This window comes from Strigops habroptila, chromosome 11, assembly GCF_004027225.2.
Source record: "Strigops habroptila isolate Jane chromosome 11, bStrHab1.2.pri, whole genome shotgun sequence".
Taxonomy (NCBI): Eukaryota; Metazoa; Chordata; class Aves; order Psittaciformes; family Psittacidae; genus Strigops; species Strigops habroptila.
Window position 1 is genome coordinate 5,325,571 of NC_046360.1, and position 20,043 is coordinate 5,345,613.

A 20,043-nucleotide genomic window follows, 5' to 3' on the forward strand; every position below is an offset into this window, starting at 1 on the left:
GCTGAATGTATTTTTATCACAAGTTTCCTTTGGCTGCAGCCGTGATGCCCAAAGGTTCTCCATCTTCCCATCCACCACGCCCCAGCAGGCTCTCCACTGGCCCTATCACCTCGCAGGCCATAGGTCGCAACTCCTCTGAAAGTTAATTTTGGATTATCAGCATAACCATAAAACATGCAGTGATTTCCACATGGGATGCAAAGGAAACCAGAATTTTGGTTTGATGAATTCCAGTGCCTGCTTTCAAAGGATTTATATTTTAACATTATCTGTGCAGATCTGTACAGGCAAAGTCAGTAGGGAATATCAGAGACCCATGTTTACTTCAAGGCCCACATTTTAGTAGGTGCCACTTGGAAGACAGTACACACAGCACTGAGGAGCACGCACTATTGCATAGGCTATTAGGGTGCTTTTATGTCCTGTGTGCCTGGGCAAATGGATGGTCCTGGTGCACTGCACACCTGAATTCAGATAACTAAATTCTATTTAAAGGTGATTTCGGAACATGAAGTTCTTTTTTAGATTGGTCTTGGACTTCCATGTCATGATGAAAAGTCTACGAAAAAGGTAGAAATAGAAAAGCTTGTGTCCCAATCACTTCTGTCAATCACAAGATTTTCTTTCTTCTCTGGGAGTTTATTTTTCCACTGAAGCAGCATCTCTTGAATGCATTAGGTCACATATATAAACAAAAAAGCAGAGTTAAGCAGACAGCTCAATCAACTAATTTTCTCTCTTTAGATCTTCGTATAAACCTATTGCAATTTCTGGCAATAGAACGCCGGTGAAAAGGTCCTCTCTTCAAAACACATAACTCCCACACCCCTTTGCACTCCTACACGTCCTCTGCTGCAAATATATGTTTTCACTTCTTACCATCATCTCCCATGCTTACAGTGAGGTCATCATACATTATAATACAAACTTAGCCGATCTCGGCAGGGAAGAAAGCACATTCTCAGGAAGGAGAAAAGAACGAAAGCCCCAGGTAGGTAGGCAAGCAAAAAAGAGCTGTTTGCAAAGTATATATTTTGCATATAAATCTACTTGCCATAGGAGTGCAAAACAGTAGGAGCACCTTCACTCTGCAGGCACTTCTATCAGCCCACTGCAAGCTCACTTCAAGCCTAACCTTGGTGCACCTTAGGCTGCAGTAGCAGTAGATAAACATTCTCCCCTCAGATACCACCCAACAGAACACACAGCTGCCAGGAAGCCACATCCCTGTGTTGAGCCAACGTGTGAGCAACTCTGGAGAGATCCCATGAACGTACAGGGCTTATGAAGCCCAAAAACCTCTATCTTACTACATGGCAATATCCAAACTCCTGTTACCACCAGTTCTTAGCAGTCCCTTCTGGAGAGCTCAGCACTTAGGAGCAATGAAGCTTTATTACTGGAGGACAAGAGCGTAGGAATTACAATAAGGCAGTGCATGCTGTAGGCTCTGCTGGAGGGAGAGGTGAAGCTATTGGATGCTTGGTGAAAAGTCTAATTACTACAATGCTCCTGATGCAGATACTTCCAGCAAAGCAGATGAACTGGTGGAAAACAAACAAAACCAAAAACAAACCCCAAAACAAGCCACAGTGGAGTTGGGCTTCGCCAGATAATCAGAGGATACAGCTCTCCCCCCATATGCTAACCAGTAAAGGACATGCAAGAATAGCAACACAAACTACATTACAGCATAAAACTAGAATGCAAACCAGAAATGGAAGCAGCACCAGATCCTGCATCCCTCCCTGTGCACCAGGATGCTTCCTGCTGTCCTGACACCAGCACACTATATCATGCTGTCTCTTTCTGATAAAGTCCACATCACAATGTTAAAAGAGATGGATGCAACAAAAAGGCACATTTCCAAATGTCCTGGTAAACTGTTATAAGTTAGCACACAGGATTTGCTAAGTATAATTATAAACTGAATAGCTTTAAAAGGAGAAAAAAAAGCTACAATATATATATCTATGCCTGACATTAAGTACCTGAAGGTAATTCCATCTCTATCATTTCTTTGTTGAGTCATCTCCAGAAACAGCAAAAACAAATTTAAAAGGTTGCAAGCAGAAAGTACCAATTCTGCCAACCTCTGAACAAAAAGGAAGGTTGTACTTAGCCTTTATTTTAGCATTAACAACAACATGCTAATGAAAAATAACTGGATCTACACTGTAGATTCAGAAAACTCACATTCCTCAGTTTGGAAAACTATGGCATCCCTACATATATTAATTGTAATCTATGTAACAGAGCACAGTGTTAATAACCAGCAGTAATTTGGGCTTGCAGCAAACAGGAATTGCAATTGCATAACACTGGAAGCTTTGAAGCATTAACTACTGAAAGCATTCCGAAGGACTGACATGAAATAATACTTTATATGCTTTCCCTCCTCAGCAAAACATTTCAGATAAAGACTGCCCTTTAATTGCTGTTTCCAGTATACATATCTTGAAATCTGGAGAGAAACAGTACACCAAAATAGACCAGAATATTTCCCACAAAATTCAGGGATCTTTCAACGCCTTTTGATGGGAAGGATAGAGAGTCTTTAGCCTTCCCTGGTCACCCACATGTGAAAAGATGACAGAGCAGTCTCTGGTACTGCACAGGCTGTGTCCAGAGCTGGTCAGTGGTAGGGGACTTAGAGGTTTGCCTTTGATCACAGAGCCCTGCTGTGGCCTCTACAGCAGCTTTCTTTGGGCTAGGATGTACAATTCTATTCGTGCCTCTGCACTCAACCTTCCCATGGGGCCAGTTACAAAGAATATGATGAATAATTAATTTGCATTCAAAAAAAGAGAAGATAATAGGATAGAAGCACAGGACATTCAATCACTTGCTTTATAAAGGCATTTAATACTGCTTCATTAGGAAGATAGAACTGCTCAATGCTTGTATATTGCATGTCATATTCAAGCAATTGTTGATATCAGCAGTGATAAAATGGCTTCAGAGAGGTTAAGTGACTTGGCCAAGACCAAAGAGGAAGCAAGTGTGTGAATTAAGATCACAAATCAGTCAGCTTTATAAGACTTAGTGCCCCAAGCTTACAACCTGGCACTTACAGCAATATTCCATCGTTATCCATCATTTAGGTTTTATCTCCTTCCTTCCTTTCCTCTCACACCCATAAAGAGTCAAGACAAATATTTTTAATTTCTCTAGTTCATTAAAAAACAAAACCTAAACCTTGGCCCTTATGGTCCAACTCTTCCACAAAATTAAAACCGTCCATTAGGTTCATGTTCATGAGTCTAAATCTTCCCCCTGCACACGACGGCACGAGGAAAAAACACAAAGGCACCTTTCCCCATATATTTTAGTATTTAGCAGCCTCTAGAAGGTTCCCCTTGGAGACAATTTCCTGTTAGAAAGGGGTAGAGTTTACTCTAAATATAATTGTTTTCAAACAAAAAATATTCAGCTGTGATATGTAATTTTTGCCTTTCGGTTGTTTTGCATGGCTGTTCCCTCTTTTTTGACCTGTCTATCCTATATTTTCCATCTGTTCAAGCCGTGATTTCCAGTCCACTGGAGCAAAAGCAATGGTAAAAGCATTTTGCCAGCAGCCCTTGGCCTCCCTTCATGAATACAGTTCCAAGTCTTGCTGCCACTCAAGGTAGAACTTCTAAAAATATGGGACTTTCAAAATAAAAATTAATATACCATTTTATCATAAAAGAGTTATACTGGGGGGGTGGGGGCTTTCCTTTACCAGAGAGGAGCTCAGAGTGAGAGGAGAGCAGCCAGATGCAGCACACGCTGTCTGACTGATATTTACAAACTAGGAGCAGAAACCATAAAGACCAATACCCATCACAGTGCCCAGAACCACCAGCACAGCACCTTTTACCCAAAGGAGCTCTTCTCCCCCCTAACTGCACATTTTTTCTTTGACTCCCCATTCCTGGTCTGTTATCCTTTCCTATGTATTATAAATCAATAACTTTACTGATTATTTACACAAATGGGTCGTTTCTGCTTCTTTTTGCTCCATCTTAACTTACAGGATGGAGGACCTTGTGCATGTCTCTTCATGCCCTCGTTCTAAATGTTCTAAAAGGATAAAGTTTCTTTTCCATCTACCCTGACCCAATCCCTATACCTCTGCAAATCAAGAGAATTTAGAGTTTATGGAGACTTAAAACTCAATCAGGTCACAGAAGAGGTCTCTGATGGCTTTTACAAAATGCCAGCTAGAGACTCTTTTCCAAAATCAGAATAGGCAGCATATCTCAAATGCATCTTTTGTATAGTTGACCATGTCAAAAGAGAACCTACATAGTATAATCATAGAATGGTTTGGGTCGGAATGGACCTTAAAAGATCATTTAGTTACAAAAAATGGATATACTAGACTAACATAGGATTGTAAATCTTGAAACAGGGCCCTATTTCAATCAAATGCTACCTCAATATCCAATCACTTGGAGAGATGCTTACTCTAATAGAGAAGGCAATGAAAGAGGCTTTAGCATTTTGCTGACCCTGGGGTTAATGGACATGCCAGAGTAAAAAGAATTTTTTAAGCCAAAGCATTTAATAAAGCTCAGGTTTTGCTCTTACCTGGTGCTTGCTTTTCCCCCCTCACAGATGATGATGTTTATAAACTAGTAACCACCAAAAACTGAATTAGCTGTGTACATGTCATGGAGGGATGAAGGCAGAACATGGATACTACAATTCTGACCAAGAAAACAACCAAACAAAAACTCAGACATGCTGTAGCTAGATCAAACACAGACAGGCAACAGTGCTTTAGAAGCAGAGTAGAACAGATATTATAATTACTCTGATATTGCAGCAGATTGCAGTCTGAAAGCCAGTTACTGGTAGAAAAACAGGTCAAGAGAAATCAAACTCAGGAAAGCGACATAAGTAACAGTAAGCTGTTACAGGAGCTTATGTTTTAAAAGGTAACAGCAAACTGATGTTTTTGAAGAAGAAAATGCCACATTTTCCGTTCTGAACCAGTATCTGCTATCTACTCTAACCTTTTTTTGTTGTGGTACAATACTTTAGATCTCAAAATAAAAAGCCAAAATTCTATCACATTGTTTCCTTTTGTTCCAGAAAATTAGTTTTAGAAGCAGTCATTTAAAAGTTCAGATGTTCAGTTTCCATCCTAATTTAAACAAAGCAAGATTTCTGAAAATTTTATAAACCTGCAAGTGACACAATTATCAATGGTTATAACTAGCTCCACTTTAACTGATAACAGCTCACAGAAATACAGATGCTTTGAAGTCACATTTCTAAGACAATGAATTTACAGAGTAAAAACATGAGCAGTTTTTACCTCAATTCTCTCTCAGAAAAGGGTTTTAATGTTTATAGTTCAACCAACTTTCACATGTAGTAGAAGTTTTGATGCATGTCTGAAGTAATATACCTTTAAAATCATTAGTATAGAGAAAGACAGACATCCCCAAACACTTACTATGAGGAACTCACATTGCCCAACTTGAAATTAGTCACTCAGGAAACAACTTAAACCTCTGGCAGATTGACTCAGAAAATGAAGAGCTGGTATGTTAAGGAGAGTATATAGCCTACTGGTGTTTGTCCTCACCAGAGGAGGAGGAAATAACAGTCCTCAAGTCAGTACCTAAGTGCTGTGGTTATTCAGTTTCTCTTTCACACACTTGCAAAGGAAAAATGACCTGATTTTACAGCAAACCACTTCCCACAGAGATCCCCCACAAATCTCCCTGGAGGAAAGGGTGGGAGGGGGTAAAAAACAAACCATATCTAGGTGACTTTAGCCAGAGATTTTTTGCCTTACAGAGAGCTTCCCACTGTAATGCCCCAATGCCTGGAAAGCCATGAAGCAAATGAATGTGGCACTTGATGTTACATTCAAAAAACAACCACAACCACCATCAATTATTTTTCATTTTCAGAAATGGTTTTGGCATATCAAGTATCCTATAGAACAGCACCGGGCTTAGAACAAGTTGGGGAGAGATGTTTAAGCATACAAATCCTACTGAGATGCCTAATTCTTGCTCACTTCCTATAAATACCTTTGTGGATTTGAGATGTACTAATCTTAACACGAGTTCAGTGAGAGATTAGGAGCACTGCAAACTACGGCTCAGGGGACTTTAAATGTTATCTCCTATTAGCACATAGATAGGTCCCAGCTCTACTATTTCAATTTTTGTAAGTACTCCTCAAAGGACAACTTCAAGAAAAGGCCCTTCTCACTCACAGAGATCAGATCTCAGACAATTCTTACTGTATTAGACTGAACAACAGGAGAAATATTGAGTCAACCAACTGCAATACAATTTCTGTAGAGCAGAAATTGAAGGAGTGTTAGGCAATTTATGCAGGAGAAATTGACTTGTATCAAGAGTAGAGAAACAAAAACCAAGGTATCAAAGAAACACAAAACAGCCTTACCTCAGTGTGAACTGATCTTCTGTTGAATTTTTAGCAACAGACACAAGGAAAGTCAAAATGTCACCTTGCTTGACAGTCTTTGGTGCATACTGGATGGCAATATTATTATCCAATCTCATTTCATTTAAAGAAGGAACAGCATGTGTCTGGTAAAGGAAAACACTCCCAATCCTCTGCAAGGGAGGTCCTGACTCATCAATGTCATTGCGCCCTGGTCGGATCCCATTACTTTTCCTTACACCCTCCTTGGTGCATTCCCCTTTCTCGTCTCCTGGTTGTATGGCATAGTAAAGCTCCACAGGGCTCCCTTCAGACTGATCCATTGGTTTCTTACGGCCAGCAACAACCGTGGGAGGGTTAAACCAGCTTGGCAGGAGCTCCAGCTCTGCCACACACAGCCCCAGGTCCCCTTTCAGCCTGCAGCTGCCTCTGACTTCCCGCGTCTCTCGGAAGGCGAACACCCGCAGGCAGGGCAGCCGCTCCGTGGTGCTATAGTCATCCCAGTCCCTGCCCACGATGTAGAACAGCACCTGCACTTTGGGCTTGCTCAGGTAAATTTTGTCACTCATGATGAAAGCCTTAAGTTTCCAATTAAAGGAGAACTTGTTGGTAGATCCAAATGGATTTGAAGACAACATTAGGTCCTGCGGCACAACTTGTTCAATGGAAAAAGGTCCATAGCTGGCATTTAACACAGGTGGCCTCTTGGATTTGTAGATCAGAAAGGATTCCACTCGGGACTGCAAGCTAGAATTCCTCATAATATCCTGGTTGGCTTCCTTAAGAAAGAAGGAAACATCCGCATTGTGGATACGATAGGTCACAGGCAAGTAAGTTGGCAGTAAAGAAAATCTCTGTATGCTCTCCAGGATCCCTCGACTCTCAGTCACTGTTGAAAGGAAAGGAGAGGTTAAAAATCAGATCTCCAAGTTACACTGTGATATAACCTCACTGACTTTACTGAGGGGATTGACAGTGCTGTGGCTGGCATTAGGGGCAAAAGGAAGCATCATCAATCCATGCAGAATTCGCCTAGATAGATGAGGCTTTGTCTCATTAGCTTAGAAAACAACAGGTTATGACATGTTGTACATGGCAGCTAGGTTAAAAGAAGTAGCTTATGTAGGTTTACTCATGCCCAGAGGTCACATCTTCACTTGCAATATGCATTTATTACTGGAGAGCAAAATTACCCTGTCAGCATCTGCAATGCAAGATCACTGCACAGGCACATTTAAAAAACTGTGACCACTAAGGCAAACCGCACCTGTACAGGAAACCAATGCAATGGTTTTACATCAAATGCTGCACATGGACCACTTAGAGCTCACTTCAACCTTCTTTTTAGCACTCTCAAGCAATACATGGAACTTAAGTGGTTTCCTGCACAATGCTGAATTTCTCTTTAAGAACAGTTAGCACAATAGCCATTTACACAAAACCTTCTTTAGAACACTCTGGTACTGGAGGATTTCAAAAGGAGCTTTATTTGCATCCAATTTATAGTTCTTTCCATTTCACTTCATCTACAAAAAGAAGGGTTTTCTCCTGTAAATAACTATCAGGATTCATTCTACTGTTGCTGCATAACCCTACATTGTTCCTTAATACAACTACATTATCTATGGGCTGTACATCACTGCACACTGAAAGAACATTTTCAATGACACTGAACCTCTCTTACTGCAAGATATCTATTTTAACCATGCCATCGAGCAATTACCTGAGGCAGGCTATCATATTAAAGAATAAGCTCTCCATCCTTTCTAGGAACTGTCAGTCCCAAAGAGCAAAGACACACTCTTAAAAAATACAGAGGCAAATACAGAATGACCTTTCCTGTTTGAACATCTTATCTTTATGCTTATGTTTTGACACCCTAGTTGTGAAATATATTTTTTTCCATAGTAAATTCAAATCCTTACTCTCATTCAGATTAACAAAGGGTTACCACACACGGCATTCAAAGGCAACCCAGCTTCCAAGCTCTAGTCCACAAATGCTTTACTAGTCCAGATTTTTTGTTTGGCATCTGACCTAAAAATTTATTTGTCCATCAACTATTGCAGTGGCCTAAACTGATGTTAGGTACTCCCAACCACCAACCTTCAGTTCATGTATTGCAATTCACTACAAATCGTAGAACAGGATGGAAGAGGCTTGTTATCTTCAAACCCTATGGGAAGGTATTGTTAGTTGCTAAAACCTTCCAATTTCAGACCACAAGTGTTCCCTGAAAATGATCTGGAAAATACCTCTCACAGAAAAGATCATCTTACCTACCTATGGGCTGTATAACTTGAATGGGGAATTCACCTTTGCTGCAGAGGAAGCCCCACTGGTGCTCCCATAACCACCGTGTCAGGCAGGGCACCCTCACAAAGCAGTTAGTGCAAGGAATCTCACTCTGGCACAGACTTTCAGACTTAATGATCTTAAAGGTCTTTTCCAACCTAGTTGATTTTATGATTCCTGTGCTCTTGTTCTATATCCAGAAAATAAGAGTATTGCTATTTATTTCCCCTCACCCTTTGTGCAGATGCAACAGACTTACCTTACTACTTATGTAAGAACATCACCTACAACAACAAGGCTGTGATCTCAGTTAAGGTCTCCAGGCACTAACACAATGCAAAAAATAAACTAGAAAACTGGAGCAAACAACTTTCTATATGGAAAAGCAAAACCAGATGGCTATTAAAAACAAAATAAAAACCCACAGAAACAAACCAAAAACCAAACCCTAGATAAGGGTGGGCACCACTCAGCTGTATGACAGAAGGGATAAACCTCAGTGTGAAGGAGGCCAGGGAGAAATGACTGCAGAGGAGAGTTTCACAGTTATGTAAAGCTTTCTCTCGATCTTGAAAACCTGAAATGCCTCACACCGAATAAGCAATTAAAATAAAAACTTTACTTTTAAAAATTTAATTACTGTCAACTCTAAAACCCCACCTGGAATTAGAAATAAAATCCATCCAAAGAATAAGGAAAATGAACTCAGCACACATCATCGTGTGAGACTGTAAACTACAACAGCAATAAAAGGCTGAAATCCTGTGATCCCTAGAGGTGTTTGAATGTAGAGGAAGTTCCACCCAAGTCTTTTCTGCTTGTTTTCAGTCAACAGTAAACTGCAGAGACTCTTTGCATACAAGAATACCCTTTATTTTAGTCTGGGCCTTCTCAGCTTTCAGCTCCCACTCTTTCCCCAGATATTCACTGAGAGCAGATGAAGTTTTTGAAGACCTTTTTCTAGATAATCCCCCAACAATGATTTCTAACAACTCTAAATGGCTTTGCTAGTACTTAGAGTTGCAGGGATGCATCTCTCCTATCCAGCCCTAAGGCGAAATCTGTTCTGCTGTTGTACTCCTCAGATCCTCCAGCCCATAACATCGTTCCTCCATCTAATGTCCCATTTATAAATTCCACACTCGTTTTGTACTCCTCCCAACATTTTGGCAAAGCACCATTAAACACAGTGAGGCATCAAGGAGGCAACTTACAGAGAAAAAAAGCTCAGGGTATTCAATTTTTTATTTCCCTTATTTTGATTGCAGCTCCCTCCCCTGCATTCCACAGGGAGAAGTACATTATTTTTATATTAAAGCTAACAGAGTGTTTCGCCTCATAATTTTTTAATCATTTATTTTAGTGCTTAATTATCTAAGGGATTAAATATCTTCCTTATGTACTCTCCATCTCCACAGGACGATGTTCCCCAGAGTTTGTAAATCAATGACTCTTTGGAATAGGAGAACACCTCAAATGGAAAAACACAGGTGAACTGCCTACCACAAAAAGGAAACCATCTCACCAGCCAGAGCGGGGCCCACTGGGTTTTAGATTTTGGGGCAATGGTAAACTGGTCTGCTGGCTGTTGCACTTCCCACTACCATCAAGCTGCGGATGTGCACGGAATATGAATTGGCTTTTGCTGGAAGCAGACAGCAGCTTTCCAAACAGCCAAAGGCCAAAAATTCAACCAATTTTACACTTTTATCTGGGGAGAGTTATAATCAGCACAAACAGAAAAAAAACCCCTCAAAACCTACACTGAGCTCTGCAGTACCATCTGGATTTTGACCGTGAAAGTTTATTAAGGATTCTGAAGGATAGGAAATTAAAAACAAAAACAACTATCAGCAACTTTAATTGCAACCATGACTATTTTTGTAAAAATTATGCTTTTTTTTTTAACAAAGGCAGGATTGCATAAAATTAGAATTCTTATGAGTTATTGGGTAAGACCCAGCATAAAAGTGGAGTTTTACAGATTTCAGTCATATCATCTACCCTAAATACTGTATCAGATCTGTACCATCATTAGCAAAATGCCACAGGAATAACCCACCAGAATAAATATGACAAGAATCACACAGTCAATGTCTCAGGTTAAATGTGTCAAACTAAAAAAAGGATGGGTAATTGAAGTGCTCTTAAAGAAAAAACATTGAGACAAAAAAAATATACAGTTAAATTTGGGAACTGCAATTTATCTTTACTGTACCACTACAGCTGAAGGTTCATGTACATGGGGAGCTTGGCAGCAGAATAACGAAGTGCAAGAGTGCAGAACATTAACTCACCTTACTAGTTCTCTATGCGGACATGCGGCACAGAGCACGTCATACTCTGGGTGAATAGAAAAAGGAGTGCTATCAGACTGAAACAAACTTTGAGTTTAATCTTCCAAATATAAGGATAGAGTCCTACAATCCACAGAGATCCACTCAACTTTGAATTGATTAGTTGTGGCAAGCTGTACCATCAGTTTATCTTAAGCCGAGACATTGCAGAGGAAAAAGCAGCTTCCTGGAGAGGACCACAGCAAGCGATGCCTCGCAGTGCTACGGAATCTCAAGGGGCAGACCCTTGACTGGAATAAGCTGCTTCACTGCAAGGTCTCGTGAAGACAATCTAATGCAACTGCAGGGTGGCGTTACGGCATTCTGGATTCAGGAGATATGCCCCAACAGCTTGAAGCAAACCAATAAAACCTAATTTTGATGCTGTGCTTATGCAGGAGCTATTATTTCTCAATCCCTTACAACCGCATCTGTGTTTGACCTCTCCTGCTGTGAATGGTTTGTTGAGGATTTCAATCAGTGGCCACCTGGGAAGAGATGATGTAGTAGGGTGGTTTTCATTCCTCTCTCTTTAGTAAATCTTCCCCTGACTGACACTGTTTAAAAAAGACTTGTCATTGATGGAAGAAGCAAATTCTTTGCAGGTCAGTGAATATGAAAAAAATCCAAGAAAAAAGCAGCATGTTCAGTCTCCTCCCTCACAGCCAAAGCTTGTGTGTATGATACATCCCTGAAAACGGCATTGTAAACCTGCTGCATTTACCTCCCAAAAGGTCATACTGCTTTCTTCATTAGGCTATTAATTTTGTGCTGCAGTCTGGCTAAAAATCTTAAATCTTTATTTCTTTAATATCATGTAACAGCAGCTCTCAGCCAGTAACAAACACACTGTTCATAGCTCAGTTTTATTGCAAAGTTATTGACCATCGCTTCAGAAAATTGAAGAAATCTGCCAGACCACTAACTTCATTCTATATTGCTTCATCCTTGGGACTTCATTGCCCAAGCAGTTACTTTATTGTTAAAGCTGTTCAATCCCCAATCATCCAGCATTCATGAGAAATAAAACACTCTTCCAATCAATTATACTACTAGGAAAAAAAAAGCCTTTTTCTTGTAGGTTGAAGGGAACAACTTCTCAGGAAAACTGCCTTACCAGCTGCAAGCTCAGACTGGCAATGCAACAGATGAAGTTTGTTACTGGACTTTGAGGGTTGAAACAAGTGGTTCTTTTCAGTCTGACCAGAAATTTTAGCTTCAGCTGTTCTTCTTGAATCTTCTGAAGACTTTTGCTCTCCTAAGTTTGTTAGGAATTGGAATTTTTTTTAGCCGAACTCTAGGAAAAAAGACCCACCAAAATATCAACCTGGTAGGGTGATCTATTTCCAGAGCTGGAATCTAATGTCACAAGGATATCTGTTCCAACAAAACTTTTGGAAAATGAAGACTTTTCAGTCTTAACCTAGTTAGGTGGCTGAATCCACCAGTGCCCCAAAGTGAGGCAGTTTAAAGCTGACTATAACCATAATGAATACCATCCCCAGGTGTACCTCAGTCAGTACATAACATGGATGATCTACTCTGCCAGGATGTGCAACTTACTATGGACCCACTTCTTACAACTAAGTATTTCCTTATGAAGACAACATGATATGTAAAAATGTTCAGTGATCACATTATTCTCTACACAGCTGTGTAACACAAGACTGAAATAACGATTGATGTGATACTATCACTATTCACACCGGAGCAGTGATTTCCCATCATTCTTCTCCTGCTTGCTTGGAAAAGAATTATCAGCATCTATCTTCCATACCAGCAAAAATAAAAGAATCCACCCTATCTGGCAGCAGGAATCCTAATCTTTCCTCCTAGTGCTGTCACACCATTAGAGAACAGTTTCCAAAATGAATCTCATGTTTTGGTAACAAACACCATCATTCTAAAGGACAAGTACCAACAGAACAGCGATAAGATTAAATCAAAGTGTCACAAATAGGAAAACAAAAATAGAACCCTGGAACCCAAGAGCCACACATTCATCTGTAGCAAACTAAAAATAAAAATAGCTTCAAAGCCAGAAGTCACCAATTTCTTTTTAAGTCCTTTCCCTCTCAGCATTTCAGACTGTTCTGCCTGCTTCACTTGATAATACTCTCTGGAACTGTTTCATCCTTGTAGGAAATTATCATTCTTCTTTGAGAACAATGCTGTTCCCAACGTGCCAACATCCCTCCTTCCCCCAAGTTATTACAACTCTTGTTCCAGTTCTGCATGCCTGTGCGGAGCTTGTTACAAAGCAAGGGAAAGATTATTGAACATCAAGGCTGTAGACTATGCAGAATAGTGTCTCTGTAAAAAGGTGACTCCTTGTTTCTTGCAACAGAATTTCAAAGAAGTTGGAGTTCTGCTAGAGAGTGCAACACACATTGAGTGACAGTGAAGTAGCTGCTGAATAAAGCAAATTAAACTTTTCAGAGATGCAGACAAATCATTTGTATCATCATTTCTAAGAAAAATACACACTTGCAAACCATTCTTTTTATGAAAACTATCAAGCATTCCTACTAGTCAGAAACAGGCAGAATTTTTAAGTGTTGGGTCCTGCAAAGAAGGAAGTACTCTGATAGAATGTACTTAAACTTCATGAGAATGTTCAGTGCAGAAAGACAAAGTAGTTAATGCTTTGCTGAAACAGAGGCTGGAAGTCTTTGCACGAGGCAATGTTAAAGCCTGTCCATCAAAGCACATCTTCGCCTCTTTTTCTTCAATCATGCTAGATTGCTCCTCTTGAGCAATCTTGTAATCCATCTTGCAATTTCTCCATTAACTCCACAAAGAAGTTCCCATGACCCAAGCAGGAAAGGAAGAAAACCTAATGAAATGTAGTATGAAATTCATTCCAGAAGGGTTTCCAAATACAACGCTGGATCAGAAAACAAGAAACACATCTGCAGAGCAATCCTCAGTTAAGAAGTCTGCTCCATCTTTAGTGGCGTACCACTTGGACCAACTCAAAGAATTGTCACACAAGGGTTTCAAGGACCCATGCTTCTTATTTTACCTACAGGAGGGCAGCAAATCTGCATAGCAGACTTTGTACCTACTATCATCATATCCCAGAGCAAGTACCCACTGACAAGCTTACAACTGGGCTATTCGTCTGCTGTGACCAGGCCAGTGTTCTTTATGTCGTCAATTAGATGTTACTAGACCACAATGACTCGTATCATATGGTCTCTCCACACAAGATCTTTCACACAGGAACTCAATGTTTAATTTTACAGAAAAATTTAGAAGTTACAAGCATTCAGAAAATGGTCTTCTAGAAAGGGAGCTCTTGTTCCATCAGACAAAACAACTGGCACCACAGAAACGTGTTCTCAGTCTTAACACGAGCCACTGCCTGATTCTTCAAAAGCAGGGTAATAAACTAAACCCAAAATCAATCTATCCATTTCACAAGCCTGCCTGGCAGGAGCCCCCTGTGATCTACCATAAATGATAAGTCTGAAAGTTGAATCATGACATCAAAGGATTTTCATGTCTGCAGCGAGAGCAGGCATCTGATCTTGGCATGCATAATCTTACAGGCATGACTTCAAGGATCATTACAGGTCACATACTCATCCAGCACTTTTCCTACTTTAACTGTAATTTGACTTGATGGGTTTGTAAGTCCTCATCCCTGATACATGCTCATGGATGCAGACTGTACTCCCAGTTACTGTATCAACCCAGTTGATTAATGGGCCTCATCATCAGTCAGATAAGGTCCTTTTGACAACAGTGCTGTAGCCTGATGACACAATATTTTCTACGAATATCCCATTTTACTGAAGTTTGAAGAAACTTCTGTAAATTAATCACTGATGTCAGGACAGACTACACCTCATCATTGATTAGGAGAGAGATGAACAATCCTGAAGTTATTTTATTATTCACGTTGACAGACAGATAAAGAAATCATTTAAATAAAAGGGCTGTAGAGGAACACATATACCTTTACAGTACCAAGTGATACAAAAATCAGAGAGAAAGCATATAACAAAGGCAAGTTCTCACCTGAAAAGGCAGCAAAGTAATAATTACTGAGAAAATTATTAAGATAAAAGGCATTGTTTCACACAAGACCTGATGTCAGCCTGAACATGAAAGAGCAAAGCAGTGATGGGCACCACAAAGTTAAGAAAAACAGGAAAAAAACCCTCACAAACCCACAGTTACATTAACTAGTGGGGAACAGGGAAAGAGTAGGTAGGAAAATTCTTCCAACACTCCAGATGCAAAGCATCAATAATCACAAAGGGGGCTGCCCCCAATCCATCAGCTGCATGTGATGCAAGGAGTAAAAGGTACTAGGCACGGTAAGATGCATCGCTCTGCCGAGTGTGCCATTGCTTGCAGCAGTGAGCTTTTGTCTCTAACTCACCGGGCCATCTTGACACACAGCATCTCCTGGCCTTTTCTGCAATTTTGATGCATTTATTTAATGAACCATTAAAAGACAGAATCTCTCTTCAGTGAAAACAGTACTAGGCCAGGTGCTGTCCACTATGGCTCAAGGGACCCCTATGGTCAAAGGGCTAAGAGCCAAGGGCTTCAGTTTCTAACGTACTGAAAGATTTCTCAGATTTTCAATAGCAATAGTTTATGTCGCCCCTCCCCTCCTATGTCTCTAATTGCAGAGAAAGAAAGGAATTATGACCTCAAATATTTAAAGAACAAAACCAACAAACCTAGAAAGCTGAAATTCTTGCCAAGAGTATCCTGACTTAAATACTGTTTCTAGTGTAATTATGTTCAGGAACCAACAAAAGAAAAGTAAGGCAGCATAGCGGGTGAGAGTGCAGAGTGCCAGGAGCCCAACATCAATTGTCAAATTCCTCATGAAAGAGAGAAATACAGGACTGTGCAATACAGAATAGCCTTATACTGCTTAAACATACAATCAGAAGTCGACCAGATTCTGCCTCAAATATCTGCGTAATCCCCCCTTCATTTTCTGCAAGGATACCAAGGACTGTGTGGAGGCTGCAGTTCTGCTACCGGCCCGTTATCGATGGGAGGAAAAAAATTCTAAGCATTAAATTAACACCTGACTCAGCAAAAGCAATAGGCCAGTTTCTGCTGCCAGCCTTTTATGAGACAAGCCATGTCTATAGATGCTAATCCAATTCCAGTGGAATGTGAACTGCAGCACGAAAGTGTCTGTGGCTGCTGGCTGATCATTCTCCTCCTCCAGAGTATGTTCCTTTAAATGAATTTTAAATTTGTAAATCCATATTGTGCCTCTACATCTTGCTGCAGGCTCTGTCCCCAACAATGAATTTGTACAACCAACAATCACAGTATTGATCATCTATTGCTACATTCACTAACAAGAGAAAAAGACTTATTTTAAGTCTTATTTAAATAATACCAGAACAATGGTATATGCAGTAAATTTCCAGGAATGTCAATAAAAATAGTATTATCTCACTAAACACATACCCACTTCTGATTCTTAAAAGAAAGAGCAAATTATAAATATTTGAGTGTGTTCTCAGAAATAAGTGAGGATATTAATGGGTATTTGTACCTGAAAAGTCTAGAATTAGAGGACGCTATAGAATATATGTAAATTATATACACACACAAGCACAGATACAGGAATGTATGGCGTGGAACACAGCCAGAGCTCATTAACACTGCTTCTTGGGTACTTCTACTCTTCACTATGGTCTCTGGTATAGACACACTATGAACATGGGGATGGATGGTGTCCTGAATCTGTATGTCCTCCTGCTCTGAAGACTTGGGCAACAAAAGTTTAATTCCTGTCCTATAAACCTGCTCTAAAATAACACATACAGTCCAAATCTCACCAGCTTTCCCTCAATACAAAGGCTATACTCATTAATGGAGATAAGCAAGAACCTTCTTGACATGTTCTTATTAGCTTCTGAATCACAAGGTCTTTATCCTTCACATGAAGCTTGCTTTCTTTGCTACAAGGTACATCTATAACCCTGACACATTGCCGATCCTTTTCATCTTCTTGTCATCTAAGCGGGAAGCTAAGGTGTCTCAGAAAAAGAATTTGCCTGAAAAAAGGCACACAAACATCAGTGTAACTAACCAGGCAGGTTTTCAGGAGTCTTATTCCAACTACTAAACAACATCAAACTTCTAACAGGCCTGTAGCACGCTTAAAGATGCACAGCTATCTCTAATAGCATCAGGCATGGCATCTTGTCTGTCTCTATATGTGCCAGAGAGGAAAAATGAATACATACTTTTTCCTAAAGGAAGTTTTGCAGAGCTAGCAAAAGCAGCAGTGTGTGCAGCTAGCTATACCTCAGTTGCTTCGTCATCCCCAGGAGCATCCATGATAATCCACTCGCAGATTGTGACTGAACAGAAGAGATGATCCAGTCTAAAACTTGCTGCTAAGTGGCTCCTCTCTTATTCCTCTCTCGCTTCCTCCCAGTTGCAAAATCGTGCTCTCCCTACCAGCCACTCTCTAGCCACCCACTGGATGGTCATCTCTGCTTTCAGGTGAGATCACTCAGCTCATCTAGATTGGCAGCAACAATCTACTTTTTCCTGGCTCAGAAAAATCTTTCCAGACTTAAAATATGTTTGAAAGTCTGACTTACTGTTCTAACAGGGCTGTGAAATACTATTACTTCTTTAAAAACAAAGCTAGTTTGCAATTTGACAGGTGATTTTGTAATTAGGTATTTTGCCCTTTAGAAATATACAGGGCATATTACTGTATCTTCAAAATTCTTTGTGTTCTTGTGCTGGAAATAAAGCAATGTGCTATTCTCTCAACTCTCTCGAAAGTGTAAGAGTCAGAAAAGGTAAGAGGAGTGAAATTATCATTTTATAGCCCCATAACAACTTTTTTCTCTATGTAGACAAACTCCAAAGGGTGTGAACTCCTGAACTTACCTAGTATTCATTCAATTAAATCTAGGGGAAGTTCTTTCATCACACAAATCTCCAAAGTCTTATATGGAAACTGATTCCACCTTTTCAAATCACCTTGTCTCTCTTCCTTCTCATACCTATTTAAAAGTGGTTTCTAGATAAGCTGATACTGATAGAGGTGGTACCGCATTTGACACTCTGCAAACACCTAAAAATAGAAAGATAAGCTAGACCTTTTTTTCTCTTTGTGCCTGACACTCTCCAGTGTTTTCTTTGGCACTTCTTTGGGAGTTTGTTCTGTCAATTTTGAGCCAGTTTCACATCTCCTTGCAGATTCTAAAGGTCATATTAATATCTGCCTCAGCTAAATACCTTTTCTTGAAGCCCGACTAGAAATTGAAATGTTATACCTGGGTGTCACAGTCAGAATCCCCCGAGGAGGATGCCATGACACGTGGAGCCAAAAACTCTGGCTATTTAATTGCAAGAAAGTTCCTCCTGGAAAATGTGAGGATATTTGAAATTCAGCAGCAATAAAGACAGCAGGGGAGCTGTACAAGCAGCACTGAGAGCTCAAGATTATTTCCCCTACCCTGCAATTATCTTGGATACTTAAAAATCCCTGCTACTTGGACATGAATAGTTTTGCAGTCTAGTCCCACTGAGAAGCTTTGAACAAAAGATTTCAGAAGCACTGGTGAAAAACATACAATAGAAAGCTCAGAAACAATAATCCTACATTTAAATCAAATTACAGATATGCTTTCTGCCAAAGAGGTCTTCCACTTACAAAGAGCACAATCTGAAGCCCCTGTCACAGTGAGCACTTAGAGGCTGGTTCTCTGAGCATACAAAACAATTGTCCTCATGAGTGCCTCAGTGCATACTTGCACATGTGAATCCATGCGCACATTTGAAATAGTTTAATTCATTTTTAGTGTCCATGTTTGTGTGTAGTTAAGAGCAAATCCTACTGCAAGCAAACCTATTAAGCTGTATATATTAAGTCTGTACCAAATGGATTCTTCAATTGTATAACTGACAGATGCTTCACATCACTGCTTGTAAATAACAGATTAAAAGATGAGGTTCCCTAATTGAATGTCTACAGAATAAAGAGCAGTATCTACTAGGTAGGGCAAGACAGATGGTAGGATTTGTTTGCAAGCAGAAAACCAGCAGAAAGGCATTACCCAATTTAAGTTGAATTTGGAATATCCACTGGCCACTGCATTTTATTCAGTGGGGCTAATTTATAGACTGAATAAGTGATTTTTTCAGCTGCCCAGCTAAACTAATCAAAACCCAAAACCAATTCTCTCAGGTCAATCTGAAGTGAGTCTTTTTTTCACCCCATCACTACAAAAGGAAGAAAACAAAAGCAAAAACAATTGAAAGACAAAACCCCACCACCCTAATAAAACGTTCAGAATGGTTTTAAAATTTAAGAAGAAAATGAAAGCCTCCAACCTTTCTTCTCAAACTCCGTCTTACTTTTTGAATATTACTTTCACAGGAAAGCTATTCCGTATCTCCGTTTTAATCCACAGCCTTGCTATTCAACTGGCAGATGTAAGAGGTACTGGAATTTTTTATCTAGAACATTCAAAATAAAGGCAGATCATTTAAAACTTGACATTAGCCATGCTTAGGGAAACATTCTTGAACATACAAGCTACCTCTCATTGGCCTATCTAGATAATAATCAAATCAGTAGATAAATGGAATAAATAGTGAAGCAAATATTTCTATGCCTAGTTACCAAGATCCACAAATCACTGCCAGCTGCTGTGTTATTACATAACGAAGATAAGGATTAAACCTGTATTTGGAAGACAACAACTATATAATTAAGACCAGACAGAAAAGTACTGATTAATCTAATTTATGTTACTATTTCTAAGCTTCTTTACATACCTATGTTATGCATTCAATAAACACTTAAGACCCCTTCTCCTGGCCCCTGAAAAATGGTTTGAGTCAATTGAACAAATCAGACTGTACAGACATTTACTGCCTGGCACTTTAGGAAATATCCAGGAATAAATCAAACAAGACAAAACACTGGAAGTGAAGGAAAGCAAAAGCATTAAAATGACATATTAGAAATGTTCTC

At 39.8% G+C, this 20,043-nt stretch overlaps 1 protein-coding gene across 1 annotated transcript in view; it reads right to left on the bottom strand.

Annotated features, from left to right (window-relative positions):
• TMEM132D (transmembrane protein 132D) overlaps positions 1 to 20,043 on the bottom strand; it is a 242,444-nt gene that overhangs the window by 176,673 nt on the left and 45,728 nt on the right. Inside the window, exon 2 of the mRNA XM_030501888.1 lies at positions 6,418 to 7,306. Within this exon, the coding sequence (XP_030357748.1) occupies positions 6,418 to 7,306 (889 nt within the window). The remainder of the gene's footprint in view (positions 1 to 6,417; positions 7,307 to 20,043) is intronic.